Here is a 25,273-nt window from a genome sequence, read left to right on the forward strand (position 1 = left end):
CTTATGAATGATATGTGTTTTTCTACATGTTAATGTACACGGTGAAACCTTTGGTAGGTAGGCTGCTTGGAGGCTTCGGTTTCAATATGGCAAAGCCAAATCAGTCAGTGCCCATGGTTCTCCCACGGGAAGTGAAATGATAGGCTTGCTCATGATCAAGGACGCCGCAAATGACATGTAACTATAAGTTCCTTGAATTTTCTTTCCGTCTGCCTTTCCATTATATGTATAGACACTTGTAGTTTTAGCTAAGGTTACACCTACCAAAGCAGTGGAGTGTGTAGTGAAGCAACACTTGTGGTCAAAACCATTCATCTTGGGGCAAAAGGGGAACGGGTTTGCAAAATGCTATCATATCACATATTTATACGATTTATAATTTGGTCATGCATAAACAAAATGTATACAGACTAGTTAAAAAGTAAGTGACAATTGAAAAATTATTCAATGGATTATGATAATTGTCTAGCAAAAGTTTGTAACAAGTTTGCACCCCTATTTTGATTTGCTCAATGGCACAGGTGGCCTAGTTGACGCCAGGCTGTTTGGCTCATCTCGGTCATGAAGAGGAATAACTGTGCATCTGTTTCTGATGAATAAACAATGTCATGCTGATGGGGTGTAGCATTCAAATAAAACCCAGCCCTGAAACAAAAAGTAGGTTGAAAAGAATGTGTATAATAGAATAGACATTACGTGGATTTGCTACTTCAAGTCCAAATATATCATACTTTGAACTAAACAATTACTTAATTGACGTAAACCTCTAGTGAAGCTCTGTCCATGGTCTTAAATCTCGAAAAAGTACATTTCTACTGGTGTAGGTGTTTAAACCAGTGATTTAAAATAGCTGTCCAATTTTTTATTTTTTTTTTACCTATATTTTACTAGGCTAGTCAGTTAAGAACAAATTCTTATTTTCAATGACGGCCTAGGAACAGTGGGTTAACTGCCTGTTCAGGGGCAGAACGACAGATTTTGTACCTTGTCAGCTCGGGGATTTGAACTTGCAACCTTTCAGTTACTAGTCCAATGCTATTGTAATTAAGTACATTAAAAAGCTGCTTATTTTGAGGAAATAGCAAGCATTATTTTAAGTCCCCCCCCCCAAAATGTATACTTTGGACACAAATACAATTATATGGTGAGTCAACATCATTATTTGGGTATGAGTTAACAGATTATGAGCTTTTAAAAGTGCCATTTTCACCGGACAGTTACTTCAAAACCCATCGTTTTCTCTTGTCGCCACAGGCTAAACAGGTACAGTAAGTGGTTGGCTGGGTAGGTGCTATCCCATGCAAGGCATGTTCATCGTCCGGTTTGTTATTTTGTAAGTATTGTAAAGTTGGGGCCAATATTAATTTATTCGATGATATATCAGTCTCCCTCGCTCCTCACTGCCACCGCTCCTCACTGCCACCGCGACGGCCTACCCTTCTCACAAATAACTATATAGAGTTAAACTAATCATGACACAGGCTAAATGTTAAAAAATGTTAGTTGATAGCAGACAACATTAAGTCCAAGAATTGATAGTTTATTGGTCCTGAAGTCTGTGCTTAATAATGGGCACTTTAAAATATGTGATACTGATCAGAGGCTGGGCTGTAGAGGTGTGTCTATTTCTCTCTCAGCTCTCTCTCAACTGTTCCTCCTCGAGTCGGAACCAGTCGCATGGCGTGAGCAGAGCGCTTCACAGAGCGGACGCACAGGCAGGCAGCACAGAGAGAGGCACACGCGAATTATTTACCAAGCTAGAGGAGGACAGGAATGGTCGCTCTCCTCCGGCAGCATCATTTCGTTTTGAACATGGATTTGAGGACCAGAAGACACATTGGAATGATTTTACAGCTCGCCGTCCTTCTCTGGTGTTCACATGGGGCAATTGGAAAAGGTGAGCACACGCAACAAGATTCCTGCAACTTAAGCGGAGAGGGATGGCGTGGAATTTGCTCTATTGCGTTTATTAAAACAAGTTTTTTTCTCTGCTTTCTATATAATCTGAGTGATTTAATAGAGTGGTTTATTTGTTACTTGCAGTATGGGAATATAAACCTTTAGGCAACTTTTTGTTGACAAATTACCACAGTCAGCGGTGACATTATTGATGTGTATTCGTTTGGGCGTTGAAGTTAATGTGTTATACCTCTTGCGCCGAGTGGTTGAATATGTTTTTCAGAGTATTATTTTGCCTGTTATGGATTAAACAGAGCTTTCCCTTTAGCCATGTGGACACCCGCCATACATGATGATGTTCTGACTTGACAGAAATGCGCAGCAAGCCCATCCAGCGTGTCAAAAGGAAACATGCATTGAGCTGTCAGAGTTTGCAGTGCAGGGAATATCAGTGTCATATATTTTTAGCAGCTGTTATTATTAGGTTATAACCCTGCGGTTAAGTGTAATGGTTATGGTATCAGTGCTTGTCCCCGCAAATATGTATTTGCTACACCAAATGCGACAAATGATACAATTATGCACTTGAAGATACAGTATTATAAAGAGTAGCCTATTAGAAGCTTGGCCACTGCGTATATAGTCGATCATAGGTTGCATTAACCAACGTTCAAAAGGACAATGCATGTGTTCTTTTCTTAATTTCCCACATACTGCGTAATCTCCTGAACAAGCTTATTTTCAACGGGGTCCCATGGAATGGTATGCGTGTGTGTACATATATATATATATATACATATACATGTGTGTGTGTGTGTGTGTGTGTGTGTGTGTGTGTGTGTGTGTGTGTGTGTGTGTGTGTGTGTGTGTGTGTGTGTGTGTGTGTGTGCGTGTCCGTGTGTGTGTGTTTGTATGTGCGTGAGCGTGTGTGTGTGTACAACATGAAGAGAGAGACAGAAGTGTATATATAGAGAGAGCCAGAGAGGAAGAGGCTGAAAGAGAGAGCGAGAGGTAGAGAGGTAGAGAGAGAGAGAGAGAGTTGTATAGGTAGAGAGAGGTAGAGAGAAGCATTTTAATATATTTTTATTTAACCTTTATTTAACTAGGCAAGTGATTTAAGAACACATTTGTATTTACAATGAATGCTTCCCAAAAGGCAAAAGGCCTGCGGGGATGGGGGCTGGGATTAAAAATAAAAATAAATAAAATAAAATATAGGACACAACACACATCATGACAAGAGTGACAACACAACATTACATAAAGAGAGACCTAAGACAACAACATAGCATGGCAGCAACACATGACAACGCAACATGGTAGCAACACAACATGACAACAAAATGGTAGCAACACAACATGGCAGCAGCACAACATGGTAGCAGCACAAAACATTGTACAAACATTATTGGGCACAGACAACAGCACAATGGGCAAGAAGGTAGACACAACAATACATCATGCAAAGCAGCCACAACTGTAAGAGTAAGAGTAAGAGTGTCCATGATTTAGTCTTTGAATGAAGAGATTGAGATAAAACTGTCCTGTGTTTGTTGCAGCTTGTTCCAGTCGCTAGCTGCAGCGAACTGAAAAGATGGGTGACCTGCAGCTTTGATATGTGCTGAGAGAAAGACAGTGTACCGTCTAGCCATACTCCCAAGTACTTATATGAGGTGACTACCTCAAGCTCTAAACCCTCAGAGGTAGTAATCACACCTGTGGGGAGAGGGGAATTCTTCTTACCAAACCATATGACCTATGTTTTGGAGGTGTTCAGAACAAAGTTAAGGGCAGAGAAAGCTTGTTGGACACAAATAAAGCTTTGTTGTGAGTGTTTAACACAAAATCCAGGGAGGGGCCAGCTGAGTATAAGACTGTATCATCTGCATATAAATGGATGAGAAAGCTTCCTACTGGCTGAGCTATGTTGTAGATGTAAATTGAAAAGAGCGTGGGGCCTAGGATCGAGCCTCGAGGTACACCCTTGGTGACAGGTAGTGGCTGAGATAGCAGATGTTCTGACATAATACACTGTGCTCTTTGAGAGAGATAGTTAGCGAACCAGGCCAAAGACCCCTCAGAGACCTCAATACTCCTTAGCCGGCCCACAAGAATGGAATGGTCTACTGTATCAAAAGCTTTGGCCAAGTCAATAAAAATAGCAGCACAACATTGCTTAGAATCAAGGGCAATGGTGACATCACTGAGGACCTTTTAGAGAGTCATAGAGGTAGAGAGAGATAGAGGTAGAGAGAGAGACAGAGGGGAAGAGACAGAAAGGAAGATACAGAGAGGAAGAGACAGAGGTAGAGCGAGAGAGAGTCAGAGAGGTAGAGAGAGGTAGAGGTAGAGAGAGAGAGAGAGAGATAAAGCGGCAGAGGGAGAGAGAGAAAGATGTAGGGAGAGAGAGCGAGAGAGACAGAGGGAGAGAGAAAGACATAGAGATAGAGACAGAGGTAGAGAGAGAGAAAGATAAACATAGATATAGAGATAGAGAGAGGGAGGTATAGAGGAGATGGACCCACTGGTTTCCCTCTAGGTTATAGAGAGCTGGTAGTCCCATCCACCAAACTACCATGTGTGAAACAGGGAATAGACTCTTGGGGTATTTTAATGTGGTATACAGCACACCTAACTCACTCACTTTTACATTTGGCTAGAAATTCAAAAGGAAATTATTTCAACACAGAAAAATGTCATCCTGCGTGCTACCTATATCTCCCCCACTGGAATCCCCATACTTTAATGAAGACAGCTTCCCCATCCTGGAGGGGGAAATCAACCATTTCCAGGCCCAGGGACATGTACTAGTCTGTGGCTACCTACATGCCAGAACTGGACAAGAACCTGACACCCTCAGCACACAGGGGGACAAACACCTACCTGGAGGTGACAGAATTCCCTCCCCCATATGCCCCCCTAACTATGACAATATAACCAACAAAACTGCTCACAATTCCTGCAGCTCTGTCACATGCTGCATATGTACAGTCGTGGTCAAAAGTTTTGAGAATGACAGAAATATTAATTTTCACAAAGTCTGCTGCCTCAGTGTCTTTAGATATTTTTGTCAGATGTTACTATGGAATACTGACGTATAATTACAAGCGTTTCATAAGTGTCAAAGGCTTTTATCGACAATTACATGAAGTTGATGCAAAGAGTCAATATTTGCAGTGTTGACCCTTCTTTTTCAAGACCTCTGCAATCCGCCCTGGCATGCTGTTAATTAACTTCTGGGCCACAACCAGACTGATGGCAGCCCATTCTTGCATAATCAATGCTTGGAGTTTGTCAGAATTTGTGGATTTTTTTGTGGGGTTTTGTTTGTCCACCCGCCTCTTGAGGATTGACCACAAATTCTCAATGGGATTAAGATCTGGGGAGTTTCCTGGCTATGGACCCAAAATATCAATGTTTTTTTCCCCGAGCAACTTAGTTATCACTTTTGCCTTTTGGCAAGGTGCTCCATCATGCTGGAAAAGGTATTGTTTGTCACCAAACTTCTCCTGGATGGTTGGGAGAAGTTGCTCTCGGAGGATGTGTTGGTACCATTCATTATTCATGGCTGTGTTCTTAGGCAAAATTGTGAGTGAGCCCACTCCCTTGCCTGAGAAGCAACCCCACACATGAATGGTCACAGGATGCTTTACTGTTGGCATGACACAGGACTGATGGTAGCGCTCACCTTGTCTTCTCCGGACAAGCTTTTTTCCTGATGCCCCAAACAATCGGAAAGGGGATTCATCAGAGAAAATGACTTTACCCCAGTCGTCAGCAATCCAATCCCTGTACCTTTTGCAGAATATCAGTCTGTCCCTGATGTTTTTCGGGGAGAGAAGTGGCTTCTTTGCTGCCCTTCTTGACACCAGACCATCCTGCAAAAGTCTTCACATCACTGTGCATGCAGATGCACTCACACCTGCCTGCTGCCATTCCTGAGCAAGCTCTGTACTGGTGGTGTCCTGATCCTGCAGTTGAATCAACTTTAGGAGGCGGTCCTGGCGCTTGCTGGACTTTCTTGGGCGCCCTGAAGTCTTCTTCACCACAATTGAACCGCTCTCCTTGAAGTTCTTGATGATCCGATAAATTGTTGATTTAGGTACAATCTTACTGGCAGCAATATCCTTGCCTGTGAAGCCCTTTTTGTGCAAAGCAATGATGAATGTCACGTGTTTCCTTGCAGGTAACCATTGTTGACAGTGGAAGAACAATGATTCCAAGTACCACCCTCCTTTTTAAGCTTCCAGTCTGTTATTCAAACTCAATCAGCATGACAGAGTGATCTCCAGCCGTGTTCTTGTCAACACTCACACCTGTGTTAACGAGAGAATCACTGACATGATGTCAGCTGGTCCTTTTGTGGCAGGGCTGAAATGCAGGGGAAATGTTTTTTGGAGATTCAGTTCATTTGCATGGCAAAGAGGGACTTTGCAATTAATTGCAATTCATCTGATCACTCTTCATAACATTCTGGAGTATATGCAAATTGCCAGAATTTAAACTGAGGCAGCAGACTTTGTGAAAATTAATATTTGTGTCGTTCTCAAAACTTTTGGCCACGACTGTATATATATATGTTTACTGCTCCAGGGATATAATTAGTTTATATTATATTATATTATATATATTATATATTATTTACTATTAATATATATTTTTCCCTCTTTATGCAATACACACTGCAGAGAACACTGGAAGAAGAATTATCACTAAATTATCAGTGAATTATTGTAATGTGTGTCAATTAATCCCATAAGGGATGGGTTGCCAACTGGCAATTTTACACGAAAACAAAATGTAATTTGTCATTCATTCAATAGCTTTCTTTTTAATATTTAACACAAGGAGAGAGGACAGGAGAACGCCTATGTGTTACGGTTTTCTTGTGTCGAAAGAGAGGAGGACCAAACTGCAGCGTGGTTATTTCGATACATCTTTAATTAAAGATAAACACGAACAATACAAAACACTAAACGTATCGTGACAAACCGAAACAGCCCTATCTGGTGCAAACAAACACAGAGACAGGAACAATCACCCACAAAACACTCAAAGAATATGCTGCCAAAATATGGTTCCCAATCAGAGACAACGATAAACACCTGCCTCTGATTGAGAACCACTCCAGGCAACCATATACTTTTATGGACAACCCCACTAACCACAATCCCATAACCTACAAAAAAACCTAGATAAAACACACTACATAAATAACCCATGTCACACCCTGGCCTGACCAAAATAATAAAGAAAACACAAAATACTAAGACCAGGGCGTGACACTATGGTTGATTTCACCCCCAAGAGTCAGGGTCAGAAGTTATAAATCTGGAAGGAACAAGAGTTGCTTCCAGCATTCTAGTGTTCTTAGGAGCCACTATAAATAAATGACGCTCTTGTTTAGAGGAGCAGAACACTGCAACATGATTGGATGAGAGAGGACAGTGTGTTCAGTTCAGATAAATCACCATATCGGATCAGTAACAAAGCATTATTGTACACTTGTTCATGTGACATTTCTCCATGGTAGGCTTTGAGTGGACTCCTACTATAGCTCATCTCTTGTCAGTAGTACTGTAGATTACTTTATCACTGACCTCAACCTATAGTCTCTCAGAGCGTTCACAGTCAGCCCAATGACACCCTTATCAGATCACAGCATAATAACAGTCTCCTTGAACAGAGCAATTCTCAATCATGAGGCATCAAAGCCAAAGGAACTGAATAATATTAAGAAATGCGATAGATGGAAGGAAAGTAGTGTGGAAACCTACCAAAAAACAATTATGCACAACAAATTCAATCCCATTTTAGACAACTTCCTGGACAAAACATGGTAAGAGTGAAGGTGTAAACTTGGCAGTAGAAAACCTAAACAGTATATTTGACCGCTCAGCTTCCCTAGCTAATCTAAAAATTTCAAACAGAAAACCGAAGAAAATGAACAACAATGACAAATGGTTTGATGAAGAATGCAAAAAGCCTATGAAAGAAATTTAGAAACTTATCCAACCAAAAACATGAAGACCCAGAAAACTTGAGTCTACGCCTTCACTATGGTGAATTACTAAAACAATACAGAAATGCACTATGGAAAAAGAAGAAACAGCACGTCAGAAATCCGCTCAATGTAATTGAAGAATCCATAGACTCTAACTACTTCTGGGAACATTGGAAAACACCAAACAAACAACAACACCAAGAGTTATCTATCCAAAATGGAAATGTGTGGGTAAACCACTTCCCCAATCTTTTTGGCCCTATACAAAGTTCAAACAGCAAAAACATATACATGATCAAATACAAATCTTAGAATCATCTATTAAAGAATACCAGCACCCACTGGATTCTCCAATTACATTGAATGAACTACAGAACAAAATACAAAACCCTTCAACCCCAAAATGCATGTGGTGTTGATGGTATCCTCAATGAAATTATAAAATATGCAGACCACAAATTGCAATTGGCTATACTTAAAAACTTTAACATCATCCTTAGCTCTGGCATCGTCCCCAATATTTAGAACCAAGGACTGATCACCCCAATCCACAGAAGTGAAGACAAATTTGAATAAAAAAACTACCGTGGGATATGCTTCAACAGCAACCTTGGGAAAATCCTCTGCATTATCATTAACAGCAGACTCATACATTTCCTCAGTGAAAACAATGTACTGAGCAAATGTCAAATTGGCTTTTTACTAAATTACCATACGACAGACCACGTATTCACCCTGCACACCCTAACTGACAAAAAAAAAGAAAAATGAGGATCTGCTATACAAATCGATGGAAAGTGGTGTTGGGGGAAAAACATACAACATTATAAAATCCATGAACACAAACAACAAAAGTGCTGTTAAAATTCTTAAAAAAACAGCATTTTTTCCAAAGGTCCGTGGGGTGCGACAGGGATGCAACTTAAGCCCCACCCTCTTCAACATATTTAGTTGAAGTCTGAAGTTTACATACACCTTAGCCAAATACATTTAAACTCAGTTTTTCACAATTCCTGACATTTAATCATGGTAAAAACTCCCTGTCTTAGGTCATTTAGGATCACCACTATATTTTAAGAATGTGAAATGTCAGAATAATAGTAGAAAGAATGATTTATTTAAACTTTTATTTCTTTCATCACATTCCCAGTGGGTCAGAAGTTTACATACACTCAATTAGTATTTGGTAGCATTGCCTTTAAATTGTTTAACTTGGGTGAAATGTTTTGCGTAGCCTTCCACAAGCTTCCCACGATACGTTTGGCCCATTCCTCCTGACAGAGCTGGTGTAACTGAGTCAGGTTTGTAGGCATTCATGGTTGGGATGATGTTCTTCGGCTTGCAAGCCTCCCCATTTCTCCTCCAAACATAACGATGGTCATCATGGCCAAACAGTTCTATTTTTGAGTCATCAGACCAGAGGACATTTCTCCATGTGCAGTTACAAACCATAGTCTGGCTTTTTAATGGCAGTTTTGGAGCAGTGGCTTCTTCCTTGCTGAGCGGCCTTTCAGGTTATGTCGATATAGGACTCGTTTTACTGTGAATATAGATACTTTTGTACCTGTTTCCTTCAGTATCGTCACAAGGTCCTTTGCTGTTGTTCTGGAATTGATTTGCATGTTTCACACCAAAGTACGTTCATCTTGTAACGGCGTTCTTCGTTTGTTGCAAGAGAGTCGGACCGAAATGCAGCGTGGTGGTTACTCATGATCTTTAATGAAGAATCGCGATACATGAAATAACTATTACAAAATACAAAATACAAACAGAACGTGAAATCTAATTACAGCCTATCTGGTGAAACTACACAGAGACAGGAACAATCACCCACAAAATACACAGTGAAACCCAGGCTACCTAAATACGGTTCCCCATCAGAGACAACAAGAATCACCTGACTCTGATTGAGAACCGCCTCAGGCAGCCAAACCTAAACTAAACACACCCCTAATCAACCACAATCCCAATGCCTACAAAAACCCCAATACCACAACACAATAACATAAACCCATGTCACACCCTGGCCTGACCAACTAATTAACTAAAACACAAAATACTATACCAAGGCATGATAGAACCCCCCCCCCCCTAAGGTGCGGACTCCCGGACGCACCTCAAAACCATAGGGAAGGTCCGGGTGGGCGTCTGTCCATGGTGGCGGTTCCGGCTCGGGACGTGGACCCCACTCCATTAATGTCATAGTTCCTCCCCTACGCGTCCTGGGATAATCCACCCTCGCCGCCGACCATGGCCTAGTTGTCCTCACCCAGAACCCCACTGGACTGAGGGGTAGCTCGAGACAGAGGGGCAGCTCGGGACAGAAGGGCAGCTCGAGACAGAGGGGCAGCTTGGGACAGAGGGGCAGCTCGGGACAGAGGGGCAGCTTGGAACAGAGGAAGCCCAGCACTGAGAGGAAGCCCAGCACTGAGAGGAAGCCCAGCACTGTGAGGAAGCCCAACCAGGCAGTTGAATCCGGCAGATCCTGGCTGGCTGGCAGTTCTGGCAGATCCTGGCTGACTGGCGGATCTGGCAGAGTCTGGTCGACTGGCAGATCTGGAAGAGTCTGGTCGACTGGCAGATCTGGAAGGGTCTGGTCGACTGGCAGATCTGGAAGAGTCTGGTCGACTGGCAGATCTGGAAGGGTCTGGTCGACTGGCAGATCTGGAAGAGTCTGGTCGACTGGCAGATCTGGAAGAGTCTGGCTGACTGGCGGATCTGGAAGAGTCTGGCTGACTGGCAGATCTGGAAGAGTCTGGCTGACTGGCAGATCTGGAAGAGTCTGGCTGACTGGCAGATCTGGAAGAGTCTGGTTGACTGGCAGATCTGGAAGAGTCTGGCTGACTGACGGATCTGGAAGACTCTGGCTGACTGGCGGATCTGGAAGAGTCTGGCTGACTGGCGGATCTGGAAGAGTCTGGCTGACTTGCGGATCTGGAAGAGTCTGGCTGACTGGCGGATCTGGGATCTGGGAATCTGGAGTCTGGCTGACTGGCGGATCTGAGTCTGCTGACTGGCGGATCTGGAAGAGTCTGGCTGACTGGCGGATCTGGAAGAGTCTGGCTGACTGGCGGATCTGGAAGATTCTGGCTGACTGGCAGATCTGGAAGAGTCTGGGTGACTGGCAGATCTGGAAGAGTCTGGCTGACTGGCGGATCCTGGCAGACTGACGGCTCTGGCTGCTTCATGCTGACTGGCAGCTCTGGCGGCTTCTTGCAAACTGGCAGCTCCTTGCAGACTGGCAGCTCCTTGCAGACTGGCAGCTCCTTGCAGACTGGCAGCTCCATGCAGACTGGCAGCTCCATGCAGACTGGCAGCTCCTTGCAGACTGGCAGCTCCTTGCAGACTGGCAGCTCCATGCAGACTGGCAGCTCCATGCAGATTGGCAGCTCCTTGCAGACTGGCAGCTCCTTGCAGACTGGCAGCTCCATGCAGACTGGCAGCTCCATGCTTTTCGACTCCATTCTCCTATAGCCCTCTTCGCACTGCTCCAGCGAATCCCAGGCGGGCTCCGGTACTCTCTCTGGGTCGGCCGCCCACCTGTCTATTTCTTCCCACGTCGTATACTCCAAGCCTCTGCTGTCCATAACGTCCTCCCTTCGCTGCTCCAGCTGCCTGTTCCCACGCCACTCGGTCCGTGTGAGGTGGGTGATTCTGTTACGGCGTTCTTCGTTTGTTGCAAGAGAGTCGGACCGAAATGCAGCGTGGTGGTTATTCATGATCTTTAATGAAGGATCGCGATACATGAAATAACTATTACAAAATACAAAACAACAAACGGAACGTGAAATCTAATTACAGCCTATCTGGTGAAACTACACAGAGACAGGAACAATCACCCACGAAATACACATTGAAACCCAGGCTACCTAAATACGGTTCCCCATCAGAGACAACAAGAATCACCTGACTCTGATTGAGAACTGCCTCAGGCAGCCAAACCTAAACTAAACACACCCCTAATCAACCACAATCCCAATGCCTACAAAAACCCCAACACCACAACACAATAACATAAACCCATGTCACACCCTGGCCTGACCAACTAATTTACTAAAACACAAAATACTAAGACCAAGGCGTGACACATCTCTAGGAGACAGAACACGTCTCCTTCCTATGACGGCTGAGTGGTCCCATGGTGTTTATACTTGCGTACTATTGTTTGTACAGATGAACGATGTACATTCAGGCATTTGGAAATTCCTCCAAAGGATGAATCAGACTTGTGGAGGTCTACAATTTTATTTCACAATTAGACCCAACCAAGTCACAAGAAAACAAAAAGATAATTACTTGTCACATTGGAAATAATTCATAAAAAACTGTGCAAACTAGAATGATTTTTGACACTAAACAGAGAGTACACAGTAGCAGAATACCTGACCACTGTCACTGACCCAAACTTATGAAAAGCATTGACTATGTACACACTCAGTGAACATAGCCTTGCTATTGAGAAAGGCCGCCATAGGCAGACCTGGCTCTCATGAGCAGGCTTTGTGCGCACTGTGCACAAAAATAAGTGGAAACTGAGCTGCACTTCCTAATCTCCTGCCAAATGTATGACCATATTAGAGACACATATTTCCCCCAGATTACACAGATCCACAAAGAATTTGAAAACAAACCAAATTTTGGTAAACTCCCATATCTATTGGGTGAAAAACCACAGTGTGCCATCACAGCAACAAGATTTATGACCTGTTGCCAAAAGAAAAGGGCAACCAGTGAAGAGCAAACACCATTGTAAATACAACCCATATTTTGTAGTATTTGCACATAATAGGACATTTGAAATATCTTTATTATTTTGGAACATTTGTGAGTGTAATGTTTACTGTTATTTTGTTTTGTTTATTTCACCTTTGTCTATTATCTACTTCACTTGCTTTTGCAATGATAACATATGTTTCTCATGTCAATAAAGCCCTTAAATTGAATTGAAATTGAATTGAATTGAGAGAGAGAGTGAGACATAAAGAGAGAGATGAGAGAGAAAGAAAGATACAGATGTAGAGAGAGAAAGAGAAACAGAAGTAGAAAGAGAGAATGAGTGAGAGAGCTAGCGAGAGAGAGAAAGAAAGATATGGAGGTAGAGAGAGAAAGAGAGACAGAGGTAGAAAGAGAGAGAGGGGGAGAGATACATAAAAGTGGAAAGAGAGAGATGTAGGGAGAGAGATATATAGAAAGCTACAGATAAGCAGAGAGAGAGAGAGAGAGAGAGCTACAGATAAGCAGAGAGAGAGAGCTACAGATAAGCATTGAGAGAGAGAAGGGTATGGTGGTTGGTAATGAGATACATATGTATTGTAATTTGAGCAGATGGCTGTACATTTTGCAAGCCCCTGGCCCTCCACTCCTCCACTGCTTTACTGCTTGCAGGGGTGGACTGGGACCAGAAATCAGCCCTGGCATTTATAACATCGGCCCATTTTTTCATTGATGCCCCTGGCTGCTTGCCATTCTGAGTGCATCCCTGAGTCAGAGTCATTTGCATCCCAAAAGGCACCCTATTCCCTATATAATGTGCACTACTTTTGACCAGGGCTCATAGGACTCCGGTCAAGAGTAATGCATTATATAGGAAACAAGGTGCCGTTCGGGGATACGGTTAGAGCCACAGTGTCACAGACCCTGCCTGATTCTCTCTATCCAGACACACACACACACACACACACACACACACACACACACACACACACACACACACACACACACACACACACACACACACACACACACACACACACACACACACACACACACACACACACACACAGACCATCACTGTCAGGGTGAACAACTGTGACATAAATACATATACAGCACATTTAAAGAGAAGACAATGGCCGTCCTGTTTCAGACGCTTTGTCAAGGGACGTTTTCCAGTTTTTTTATTGTCACATTTACAAGATAGGTGTAGTGAAATGTGTTACTTTACGGCCTCCCGGGTGGCGCAGTGGTCTAAGGCACTGCATCACATTGCTTGCTGTGCCACCAGAGACTCTGGGTTCGAGCCCAGGCTCTGTCACAGCCGGCAGCGACTTGGGGCGACACACAATTGGCCTAGCGTCGTCCACGTTAGGAGGGTTTTGCCAGTAGGGATATCCTTGTCTCATAGTGACTCCAGTGGCGGGTCGGGCACAGTGCACACTGACCAGGTCGCTAGGTGTACGGTGTTTCCTCCGACAGTGGCTGGCTTCCGGGTTGGATGCGCGCTATGTTAAGAAGCAGTGCGGCTTGGTTGGGTTGTGTTTCTTAGGACGCATGGCTCTCGACCTTCGTCTCTCCTGAGCCTGTTGTGGCGATGAGACTAAACAGTCTCATTGGAGAATATTCTTTTAAATGGTCAGCCATAGTGGTACCGCACCTCTGGAGCAAATTAGGGTTAACTGCCACATCAACAGATGTTTCACCTTGTCGGCTCAGGTATTCAAACCAGTGACCTTTCAATTACTGGCCCAATGCTCTAAACGCTAGGCTACCTGCCACCTACTATTCATAATGTATATGTTACCAAATGACAGCAAACCAACGGATATATATTTTAAAATCTACAGATGCTGCCTAGCTGACTTGAGTTGTTTTTCACCCAGAGATGTAAACATTTTTGTTTTTACTTGATGTGATTGCCATAGAAAATTATACAATTTCAATACTTTGATTTAAGCCTATTAAGAAGTCAAACCTCAATTACATAACTGCATTTTTCTATTCTAACATGGCAGTATATGTTTCCTCCTATCACATCATGCTTGGCTGGTGCTGTTCACTGTATTCCAAGCTGCTTCAGTGCATCTGTATCTTTGGAGAACAGGACTTGATATTTGATTTGTTGGCCAGTTGGCAGCATGTATAATCAAACAACTTGCTGACTCATCATACACTAACTGCTTGTCTGAGAAGTCAGTTTATTACTTTTCATGAGAGGGTCTGCCTGCCCTCCAATGTCAGGTTCCGGTCCGTTGCGGCTCCGTTGGTAAGAGTACGGTGCCGGTAATGCCAAGATTGTGGGTTACATTCTTGTAGGTATCGCATATTGTACTTTCGATGAGGGTGTGCCCTCGACCTCCAATGTCAGGTTATGGTCTACCTAGTTATGTGGTGTGTGAGGCTGTGCTGTCCTGTGTGCTGTGTAAGTATGCATATCCATAATATATTCTGAGGCTATTTCATGAGAGTGTCTGCCCTCGCCCTCAACCTCCACAGTCAGGTTAAGGTCTACTTGTTTATGCTGCTCATGGTTGGATGAAAAAATACAGATGTAGGATCTTCATTTGATCACCCTGTTGCAGGAGAACTTTGACATGTAATATTTGGTTTTCCCCTACGTGAAATGTATCAACCCCTACAAAAATTGAAATTCATTATAATCCACATGATAATTGACATTTACTATTAATGCAGGACTATTTTCCTACTGTAGCAAACTGGCTCAAAATAACATCCTACATGCGTAGATGCCTATCTATAAAATATTCTGAGGCTATCTCATGAGAGCATCTTACCTTGACCGCCAATATCAGTTGAAGGTTTCCCTGGCTATGCTCCTTATGGGGAGGGGGGGGGGTACTGTACAGTATAATGTGTATTGTATAAAGATTAGAGTATCCCTGAATTATTCCAAGGCTATCCTCTTATCGGTTGAGGGTCTGAGAGCATCAGGCTTAATCGGAGCTACGCAGCGCTTTGGTCCAACTCTCAAGACTAGAGAGAGAGAGAGGCAGCCACCGTAGTCACTGTAGCCAGGGGAAGAACCTTAGTAGTTCTCAGCTGGAGACCTACAGTTGACTGTTTATAGATCGCTCCTCGTGACTCATTTTAACTTGTTTTATATGTGTGTACACAGAGTCCTTTACAATTAAGAGCTCAACACACAGCTACGTGAATTGCTTCTTTTTCATACAGCATGAAAATTGAATTAGGTTGATGCACAAATTCAGTTGGGTATTTGAATATGACCCCGTGTATACTGTATCTTTCCATGACATAGACTGACCAGGTGAATCCAGGTGAAAGATGTGATCCCTTATTGATGTCACATTTTATTTATCACATGCGTTGAATACAACATGCAGACCTTACCGTGAAATGCTTACTTCCAAGCCCTTAACCAACAGTGCAGTTCAAGAAAGAGTTAAGAAAACATTTACCAAAGAAACTAAAGTAAAAAATAATCAAAAGTAAAACAATATAATAACAATAACGAGTCTATATACAGGGTGTACTGATATTGAGTCAATGTGCCAGGCTACAGGTTAGTCAAGGTCATTTGTACATGTAGGTAGGGGTGAAGTGACTATGCACAGATAATAAACAGTGAGTAGTAACAGTGTACAAAACAAATGGGGTTGGGTTGGGTTGGGTATTAATGTAAATAGTCTGGTGGCCATTTATGAGTTGTTCAGCAGTCTTATGGCTTGGGGGTAGAAGCTGTTAAGGAGCCTTTTGGTCCTAGACTTGTCACTCCGGTACCGCTTGCCGTGCAGTAGCAGAGAAAACAGTCTATGACTTGGGTGACTGGAGTCTCTGAAAAATGTTTGGGCTTTCCTCCGAGTATATAGATTCCTGGATGGCAGGAAGCTTGGCCCGAGTTGGGTACTGGGCCTAACACACCCTCTGTAGCGCCTTACTGTGCAGTACTGTGCAGATGCTGTGCAGTTGCCATACCAGGCAGTGATGCAACCAGTCAGGATACTCTCAATGATGGAGATGTAGAACTTTTTTAGGATCTGGGGCCAAATCTTTTCAGTCTCCTGAGGGGGAAAAGGTGTTGTCGTGCCCTCTTCATGACTGTCTTGGTGTGTTTGCCTGCCAAATCAGTTCTGTTATACTCACACACATTATTTTAACAGTTTTGGAAACTTCAGTGTTTTCTATCCAAATCTACTAATTATATGCATATCCTATCTTCTGGGCCGGAGTAGAAGGCAGTTTAATTTGGGCATGCTTTTCATCCAAAATTCCAAATGCTGCCCCCCACCCTAGAGAAGTTAAGTAAAAAAATAAGTTACAAACAACCCTAAAAAACGAACAATCTAGCAGTTAATTAGGAGCACGTAAAACATCAGCAATCCCCTCCTGGCGCAATTCTACATCAATCAGTGTAGATGAAGGGGAGGAGACAGGTTGAAAAAGGAGTTTTAAGCCTTGATACAATTGAGACGTGGATTGTGTATGTGTTCCATTTAGAGGGTGAATGGGAAAGACAAAATATTTAAGTGCCTTTGAATGGGTTATAGTAGTAGGTGCCAGGCACACCAGTTTGTGTCTATAACTGCAACACTGCTGGGTTTTTCATGCTCAACAGTTTCCCGTGTGAATCAAGTATGGTTCACAATCTATAAGACATCCAGCCAACTTGACACAACTGTGGGAAGCATTGAAGTCAACATGGGCCAGCATCCCTGTGGAATGCTTTTGACAAATTGCAGAGTCCATGCCCCAAGAACTGAGGCTGTTCTGTTCTCTCTCTCTCTCGCTCTCTCTCTCTCTCTCTCTCTCTCTCTCTCTCTCTCTCTCTCTCTCTCTCTCCTGAGGTACTAGGCATATTACCAGTCCTCTCAGGGCTTTTATCTTCTCTCACAGCTGATCTGGAGTCAGTGGAGCGCTCCTTCTAATCATGGCCTAATGGCAGATAACACCATGACACCTCAGTCCCCTACCCTGGGTGTGTACACAGATAGTGAGTCACACTCACACTAGTCTTGCAAGAATGATGGCGCCTATTGGCACCTTATTCCTTATGTTGTGCACTACTTTTGACCAGAGCCCTATTCCTTATGTAGTGCACTACTTTAGACCAGAGCCCTAATCCTTATGTAGTGCACTACTTTTGACCAGAGCCCTAATCCTTATGTAGTGCACTACTTATGACCAGGGCCCAAAGAGACACAGCGCCTGTGGGTAGAGACTATACTCACACTGACAATATGCAGTATTCTCATCTAAGTCATTACTGTGTGACTTCAGTAGGCTTTTTAGTAAGACTATACAGAATCAAATACAGTTGACTAGCTGGGGCAGGAGGGAACAGTTGAAAGAGATGACCTCTTTGGCTGTGAGTCAGCTGTATGTGTCCCAAAGGTGTTTAGGAACAAGCAGAGAGTTTGGCAGGTGATTGAGGCTGTGGGGAAACGTTTTATGCCTCTAAATTAGACTTGTCCACATCCCAAATGCTACTCTATCCCCTATATAATGCGGCACTTTTGCCCATACACTCTCAGAAAAAAAGGGTAAAAAAAACAAACAACCTTTTTGGTTCCATGTAGAACCCTCTGTGGAAAGGGTTCTTCATTGAACCCAAAAAGGTTCTACCTACAACCAAAATAGTTCTTCAAAGGGTTATCCTATGGGGACAGCCAAAGAACCATTTTAGATTCCAGATAGCACCTTTTTTTCTAAGAGTGTAGGGCTCTGGGCAAAAAATATGGAGTAGGGTTCAATTTGGAACCTTAGACTTCAGAGTCAGACAATGACCTCCCTCCTCCACTATTCCCACAGACAATAAGATTAATAATCAAGTAAAAGAATGTTCCTGGGTTGGTAATTATGTATATTTGGCCAGTAAACCGACTGACCGGGTGCTTCAGTGCTTCATATGCAGCACACAGCTCCCTGCCTCTTCGGAATGTATTACTTTTCAATGAGCTGGTTGTTTGTTTTGAGAAGAACATAAACCAGTGAATAAAATCAATTTGGTGCAACTGTCTGTGTGGCGTAGGTATTTCCCTGCAAAGCCCACTGTCCATCATGATTCATGAGAAGGGTGGCGTCTCACGGAGGCTGCATGAGGGAAGGGGAAAGCAGATAGCGAGGAGAGGATAAATCACCCTCATATTTCTTCTTTACTGTCATTTATGAAATGTGTCTTGGGGAAGTCGAGCCATGAATGAGATCTTATGAAGTCAAGGTTACACAAAGTTAGCGGCGGGTAGCGCTGGTCGTATTAAAAAAAAAATGTTTACTGTGTGAACTTGAGTCTGGCTCTGGCAGTTATGAATCTAGATTTATTAATCCAGAGAGCAGTATTTAAGTAGGAAATTGACAGAAAACGGCAGTTCATCTAACTTTGGATCTGACCCAGGCCATTCTGTATTAGCTCAAGGCCAAATTCTTCAAAAGCCTGGCACCTTCAAAATGGACGCATTCATCACACAGCCCTGTCATCATCGTAGATGAGTTGGTACTGGACCAGAAATCTGTCATGGTGGTTCTCTTTATAGGTTTTGCCCAATTGTTCTCTCAGCCTCTTTTAGCTTCAGTCCTACTTTGCTGTAATAACTAGAATAGTCAACCTTGCTGATACAGATTATGCTGCAGTTGTTTAACATTCATACAGTCATCATCCACAACAACACCTGCATTTATTTCTCAATATGCAATATTATTTTCAATTTTGCCTCATGTATGTCAGGTCAAATCACAGCTGTGACATTTGACAGGGTATGCATCCCAAATGGCACCCTATTCCCTATTTCCTATTCAGTCCTTTATTTTTGATCAGTGACAGGGCCCATAGAGCTCTGGTCAAAAATAGTTCACTGAAGGGTATAGGGTGCCATTTTGGACACTTACAAGGAAATAGCACAGGTGTTCTACCATTCAGCAATTGGCTACCATGCACCCAACAGCTGTCCAGTACTAGCTTATAGTATGAAAGTTGCAGCAGTTGATGTAGTTTCTAAAAAGAACCGTTGTAACACTATAACAGACCTGTGTTGCAGTGCTCTGAATAATCTGTCAATCTGAATCAATCTGTTGTTAGCTGTTGTTTTTGTTGTTGTTGTCCACTGTTAGCAATGATTACAGCATTGACAATGCATCATCAAAGTAATGATAAGAATCACAGGTTCCTGCTATCTTTTTTCAATCATTTTTTATTCAGGCTTTAGTTTATAATGGCTACAGTCAGGAGAAGTGTAGTGGAAGAAAAGTAGCAATATAGGAGAACCATAGAAATGTTTCCTTATTGCATTTCATAAACCTTAGTTGGAGGCTCAGGTAGTTGGAGAGTGAGGTAGTTGGAGAGTGAGGTAGTTGGAGAGTGAGGTAGTTGGTGAGTGAGGAAGTTGGTAATGGGATAATTGGTCAGAGGGGAGGAGATGCTACGATAATCGGTCAGAGGGGAGGAGATATTACGATAATCGGTAAGGGGGAGTAGAGATTAGGAGATTCATTGAGAGGGGAAAAGATATTACGATAATCGGTTAGAGGGAGGAGATATTCGAAGAATCGGTCAGAGGGGAAGAGATATTAGGATAATCTTGTCTTGTTGACACCCTCCAACTCCCAGCTCTTCTGGGACATTCTGAGCTCTTCCATTTCACTCCCCAGTGGTTTCCTTTGGGTAGGCCAGTCAGAGAGGCTGAACCAGTGACAAATGTGGGTCAGAACCGAAGTAACCCTCTTCTTTCAGCTCTGTTCTCTTCTCTTCTCCCCTCAGCTGTTCAACTCTGAGTATTCTATACAGTATCTGAACACTCCAAGCCAAGCTAGGAGGGCAGGCACCTAAATATTTTATAAGTTAACTCAGGCTCACCAAAATACTTACTTTGTTAACATGACTGGGAGGAAGAGTTAGTCTGACCTTCTGAAGAGGTTTTCCATCGGCATCTTCATAAGCTCAAAGCTAAGCAGTGATCAAGGCTACAGATGGAAGCAGTGCGTTGGTTCAACAGAGACTCAGTTACCTCTCTGTCCCCTGACTACAAAGAAACCAGATGTAAGGGGAAGAGGGCTACAGTACTATACCAAGGGTAGATTGGTAGACCATCATCCATTGATTGACAGTCACCCACAAGCTTATTGGCAGGTTAGAAGCTTGTGTATGTGTGTGTGTGTTCAATGTGCATGTACGTGTATTCATAGGTGTTTGTATTTGAGTGTAGTCTATAATTGAGTGTTGTCTATAATTGTATTACTACCCGCGTTCACTCCAAAGAGACCCCGAAACCTCCTCAACACATGCCTTCTCCATTCCCCATTAGCTGTGTGCTAGTACACCCGTACAGAGTGGAATAGCCATATGTCTATGGGAATAGCACAGCCAGGGGACCGGGTCTTCTAAAATAAATAATAATCATCATTTTCTAGCTATGAGCCTAATTACTCACTCCATTTTACTCCTCCTTAGCAGTAGAATAATATGTCTGCATCCCAAATGGCACCCTGTTACCAACTATAGTGCACTCTTTTTGACCAGGGCCCATAGTGCTTTGGATAAAAGTAGTGCACTCTATACGAAGAAAAGGGTGCCATTTGGGGCCCCGTTATGATTTAATGGAGTACAGGCTGCCACTCTGATTGTCAGTCATATTCCACATGTTATATTTTTTGACAAGGCTAATTTAGCACTGTTAAAACAAGCTGTATTTACAACATGTGTGTATTGATGTTGCTGCTGAGTGCTGAGTAACTCAGAGAAGATAGTCATCCGTTATGTGTGAAGGGGTCCAGAAGTGTAGCAGCAGCATCTGTGTCTGTCTGCGTCTCTGGTGATTATCAGTAAGTACACAGGCATATCTCAACACTGAAAAAACACACACACATTGACACGACGTAGTTACAACACATCAAGTCAAATGGATGACTGTAAAGTGCATTAGCGACACTTAAAAAAACAACACTTTAAAAAGTGTAGCTTGAGTGAATTATGACACCTCTAGGAAGAAACGTGACAAATGTTGTTGGAAAGTAATGGCATTTCCCCCTTTATTGTACTGAACGTTCGGTTCCACACCTGATATGGAGTGTGCATTGACTGTTTCGTGTTATGAGGCTTGACTGTTGAAAGAGCCCCTCATTGGCACACCTGGGTTAAAATAGTACTTGAAATCTTTCAAAAACATTGACCGGCTTGACAGGCTTCAGCCTGCCTGGAGTGTCAGGTGGGCGGGGTTTGGAGTGACACGTTTTAGGACTTTTTTATTGTTTCCGTTGCACCAGGCAAAGCTCAAACAAGCACAGCTAGCATATAGTATTTGAAATGATGTGAAATAGTATTTGAACCCAGGTCTGCTAATTGCATTTTTCTCCAACCCTGCAGAAGGATATTTGTATCAGCCACGTGGGGGAAAACACAGAGGGAATGTAATTATCAAAGGAGGACTTTTTAAAGCAGGCGTGCTTAGTGTGTCTTGATGGATAGACTTACAGTATGCCTATCCCCTGGAACAGGGCTGGGTGGCGATAAATCAGTCACTTTTATGCCCATTGTGGCGAAAGTACACTATCCACCCACACACCATAGTCCCGTGGACGCTCCAGGCCTATGTAAAATGTAGACCTTAGAGCTGTAGTTGGAGAAGTGAATGCATAGAACACGTCCATTTTACATTTTATCTTTCAGTTTTCTTCATGTCCAGGCCCTTCACAGAGGAGGAGAGGAGAGGACAGGAGAGGACATAATAGGGGAGGAAAGGTCAGAATAGGTGAGGAAAGGACAGAATAGGTGAGGAGAGGACAGAATAGGTGAGGAAAGGACAGAATAGGTGAGGAGAGGACAGAATAGGTGAGGAGGGGACTGAATAGGAGGGGAAAGGGGAGTAGAGAATAGGAGAGGAGAGGTGAGTAGTGAATAGGAGAGGACCCAGCTGGCTGCAGCAATGGTTGAAAACATCTTAGGGTCTGTCCCTAATGGCACCGTATTCTGTTTATAGTGCACTGCGTTTGACCCGGGCCTAGTGCACTATAGGGAACAGAGTGTCATTTGGGACAAATCCTTAGTCTTGTTTCTGGGTTATAGATCATCTTAGTTTATGTTTTTCAAGCAGCATTAGATTACCCATTAATTACTTGCTTGTGTTCACAACAGTCTTGGGAGCTATTAGCATAAGTGAAGTTGCCTGAAGGATTCTAGATGAAATCTGCATTAGCATGGTCGCACGGGAAAGTGTTGGAATCAGTGACTGTTCCTAGTGGTGCCTTTGCTCTAGTAATAAACGTGTTTGAACCCAGTCAGGGGAGTGACAGCCTTGCAGTGTTGCCGTCAGCTTGTCTCAACTCTGTGTCTGTGTGTTATTGTAAAGAGAAGTTAAGACTGGCAGACTGACAGATTCAGGATAAAGAGTTTTTAACGGCTACATTGCCACAGCGTCCTCCCTTTGATCATTGTCATCACTGATTACATTTATCTTGGCTGCAGTCAACCCAGGATGCTATGGTTTTAATGTAAAGCACAAATGAGAGGGTTGATTGTTGTCAGGTCATTTTAGAGATGGGGATAGTTTGTCTGGCTAGCTGAGCATTAGTTATCCAATTGATACATTGTTTTTCTTACTAGCGTAATCAGCTATCGTCTTGCTGCATTGTTTAACTAGATCAGCAGTGCTGCTCATGACAACGTCATCTCGCCGAGTGTACCGTTAAATGAAAGTCAACCTCAATGTGACCCAGCAGATTCAGAAGCTTGAAAACCCCATTAGAAAAAAAGTTTGAAAACCACATTTTGTTTTATTTCAGTTTTAGTTTTATATAATAACCTTGGGCTGTGAGCACATGTTCATTCAATACCCGCCTGTGACTGCTGCATAACATAGTGCCTATTCAACACAGCATGTTCCACTATAGATTGGAGAAGTGGGGAATGATCGATCAATCAATCAAATGTATTTTTAAAGCCCTTTTTACAGTACCAGTCAAAGGTTTTTCTTTATTTTGACTATTTTTGACATTGTAGAATAATAGTGAAGACATCAAAACTATGAAATAACACATATGGAATCATGTAGTAACCAAAAAAGTGTTAAACAAATCAAAATATATGTTTTCTTCAAAGTAGCCACCCTTTGCCATGATGACAGCTTTGCATTCTCTCAACCAGCTTTATGAAGTAGTCCCCTGGAATGCATTTCAATGAACAGGTGTACCTTGTTAAAAGTTATTTTGTGGAATTTCTATCCTTGTTAATGTGTTTGAGACAATCAGTTGTGTTGTGACAAGGTAGGTGTGGTATACAGAAGATTGCCCTATTAAGTAAAATACCAAGTCCATATTATGGCAAGAACAGCTCAAATAAGCAAAGATAAACGATAGTTCGTCATCTGGAAAATTTCCATAAGTTTGAAAGTTTCTTCGAGTGCAGTCGCAAAATTAAATCAAATTTGATTTGTCACATGTGCCGAATACAACAGGTGTGTAGACCTTACAGTGAAAATAGTCTGGGTAGCCATTTGATTTGCTGTTCAGGAATGCTTACTTACAAGCCCTTAAACAACAATACAGTTTTAAGAAAAATAAGTGACTGTCTCTCATGAGAACTGCCACAGGAAAGGAAGACTCAGAGTTACCTCTGCTGTTCATTAGAGTTACCAGCCTCAGAAATTGCATTCCAAATAAGTTTTTTTTTTAAACTGAGAAAAACCCGAAAGGCACACTTAACCAGCATGGCTACCACAGCATTCTGCAGTGATACGCAATCCCATCTGGTTTGCCCTTAGTGGACTGTCATTTGTTTTTCAACAGGACAATGACCCAACACACCTCCAGGCTGTGTAAGGGCTATTTGACCAAGAAGGAGAGTGATGGAGTGCTGCATCAAATGACCTGGCCACAATCACCCGACCTCAAACCAATTGAGATGGTTTGGGATGAGTTGGACCGCAGAGTGAAGGCAAAGCAGCCAACAAGTGCTTAGCACATGTGGGAAGTCCTTCAAGTCTGTTGGAAAAGCATTCCAGGCGAAGCTGGTTGAGAGAATGCCAAGAGTGTGCAAAGCTGTCATCAAATGCAAAGGGTGGCTACTTTGAAGAAAACATATATTTTGATTTGTTTAACACTTTTTTGGTTACTACATGATTCCCATGTGTTATTTCATAGTTTTGATGTCTTCATTATTATTATACAATGTCGAAAATACTAAAATAATAATAATAATAATAAAAATTGACTGGTACTGTACATCAGCAGTTGTCACACAGTTCTATACAGATACCCAGTCTAAAACCCCAAAGAGCAAGCAATGCAGATAAAAGCACAGTGATTAACAGGAAAAACTCCCTTGAAAGGCAAGAGTATATGAGCATGAAAGCCAGATCGTTCTTCAAGACGTTCAAACATTCATAGATGACCAGCAGGGTCAAATAATTAACCACAGTGGTTATAGAGGGTTCAACAGTTCAACACCTTAGGAGTAAATGTCAGTTGGCTTTTCATAGTCGAGCATTCAGAGTTTGAGACAGACAGACAGAAACAGGGAGACAGCGACAGAGAGACAGCGATAGAGAGACGCCAGGGTTCCGTAGCCGCAGGCAGAGAGAGAGTGAAACAGGTCAGGGTTCCGTAGCCACAGACAGAAACAGCATGATGCCCTATGAGGGCTGCACCTATCATACCATCACAATAACTCAATGATCGGATAGTGTTGCT

The 25,273-nt window shown here is 42.8% G+C and overlaps 1 protein-coding gene across 2 annotated transcripts in view; it reads left to right on the forward strand.

Annotated features, from left to right (window-relative positions):
- The first annotated feature begins 1,687 nt into the window (after nucleotides 1-1,687).
- Nucleotides 1,688-25,273, forward strand: part of cntnap3 (contactin associated protein family member 3) — a 217,379-nt gene continuing 193,793 nt past the window's right edge. For both annotated transcript variants that reach the window (XM_064977502.1, XM_064977503.1), the window contains exon 1: nucleotides 1,688-1,897. In XM_064977502.1, the coding sequence (XP_064833574.1) occupies nucleotides 1,774-1,897 (124 nt within the window). In that variant the 5' untranslated portion in view covers nucleotides 1,688-1,773. The remainder of the gene's footprint in view (nucleotides 1,898-25,273) is intronic.

Source organism: Oncorhynchus masou, chromosome 11, assembly GCF_036934945.1.
Source record: "Oncorhynchus masou masou isolate Uvic2021 chromosome 11, UVic_Omas_1.1, whole genome shotgun sequence".
In the NCBI taxonomy this organism is placed as follows: Eukaryota; Metazoa; Chordata; class Actinopteri; order Salmoniformes; family Salmonidae; genus Oncorhynchus; species Oncorhynchus masou.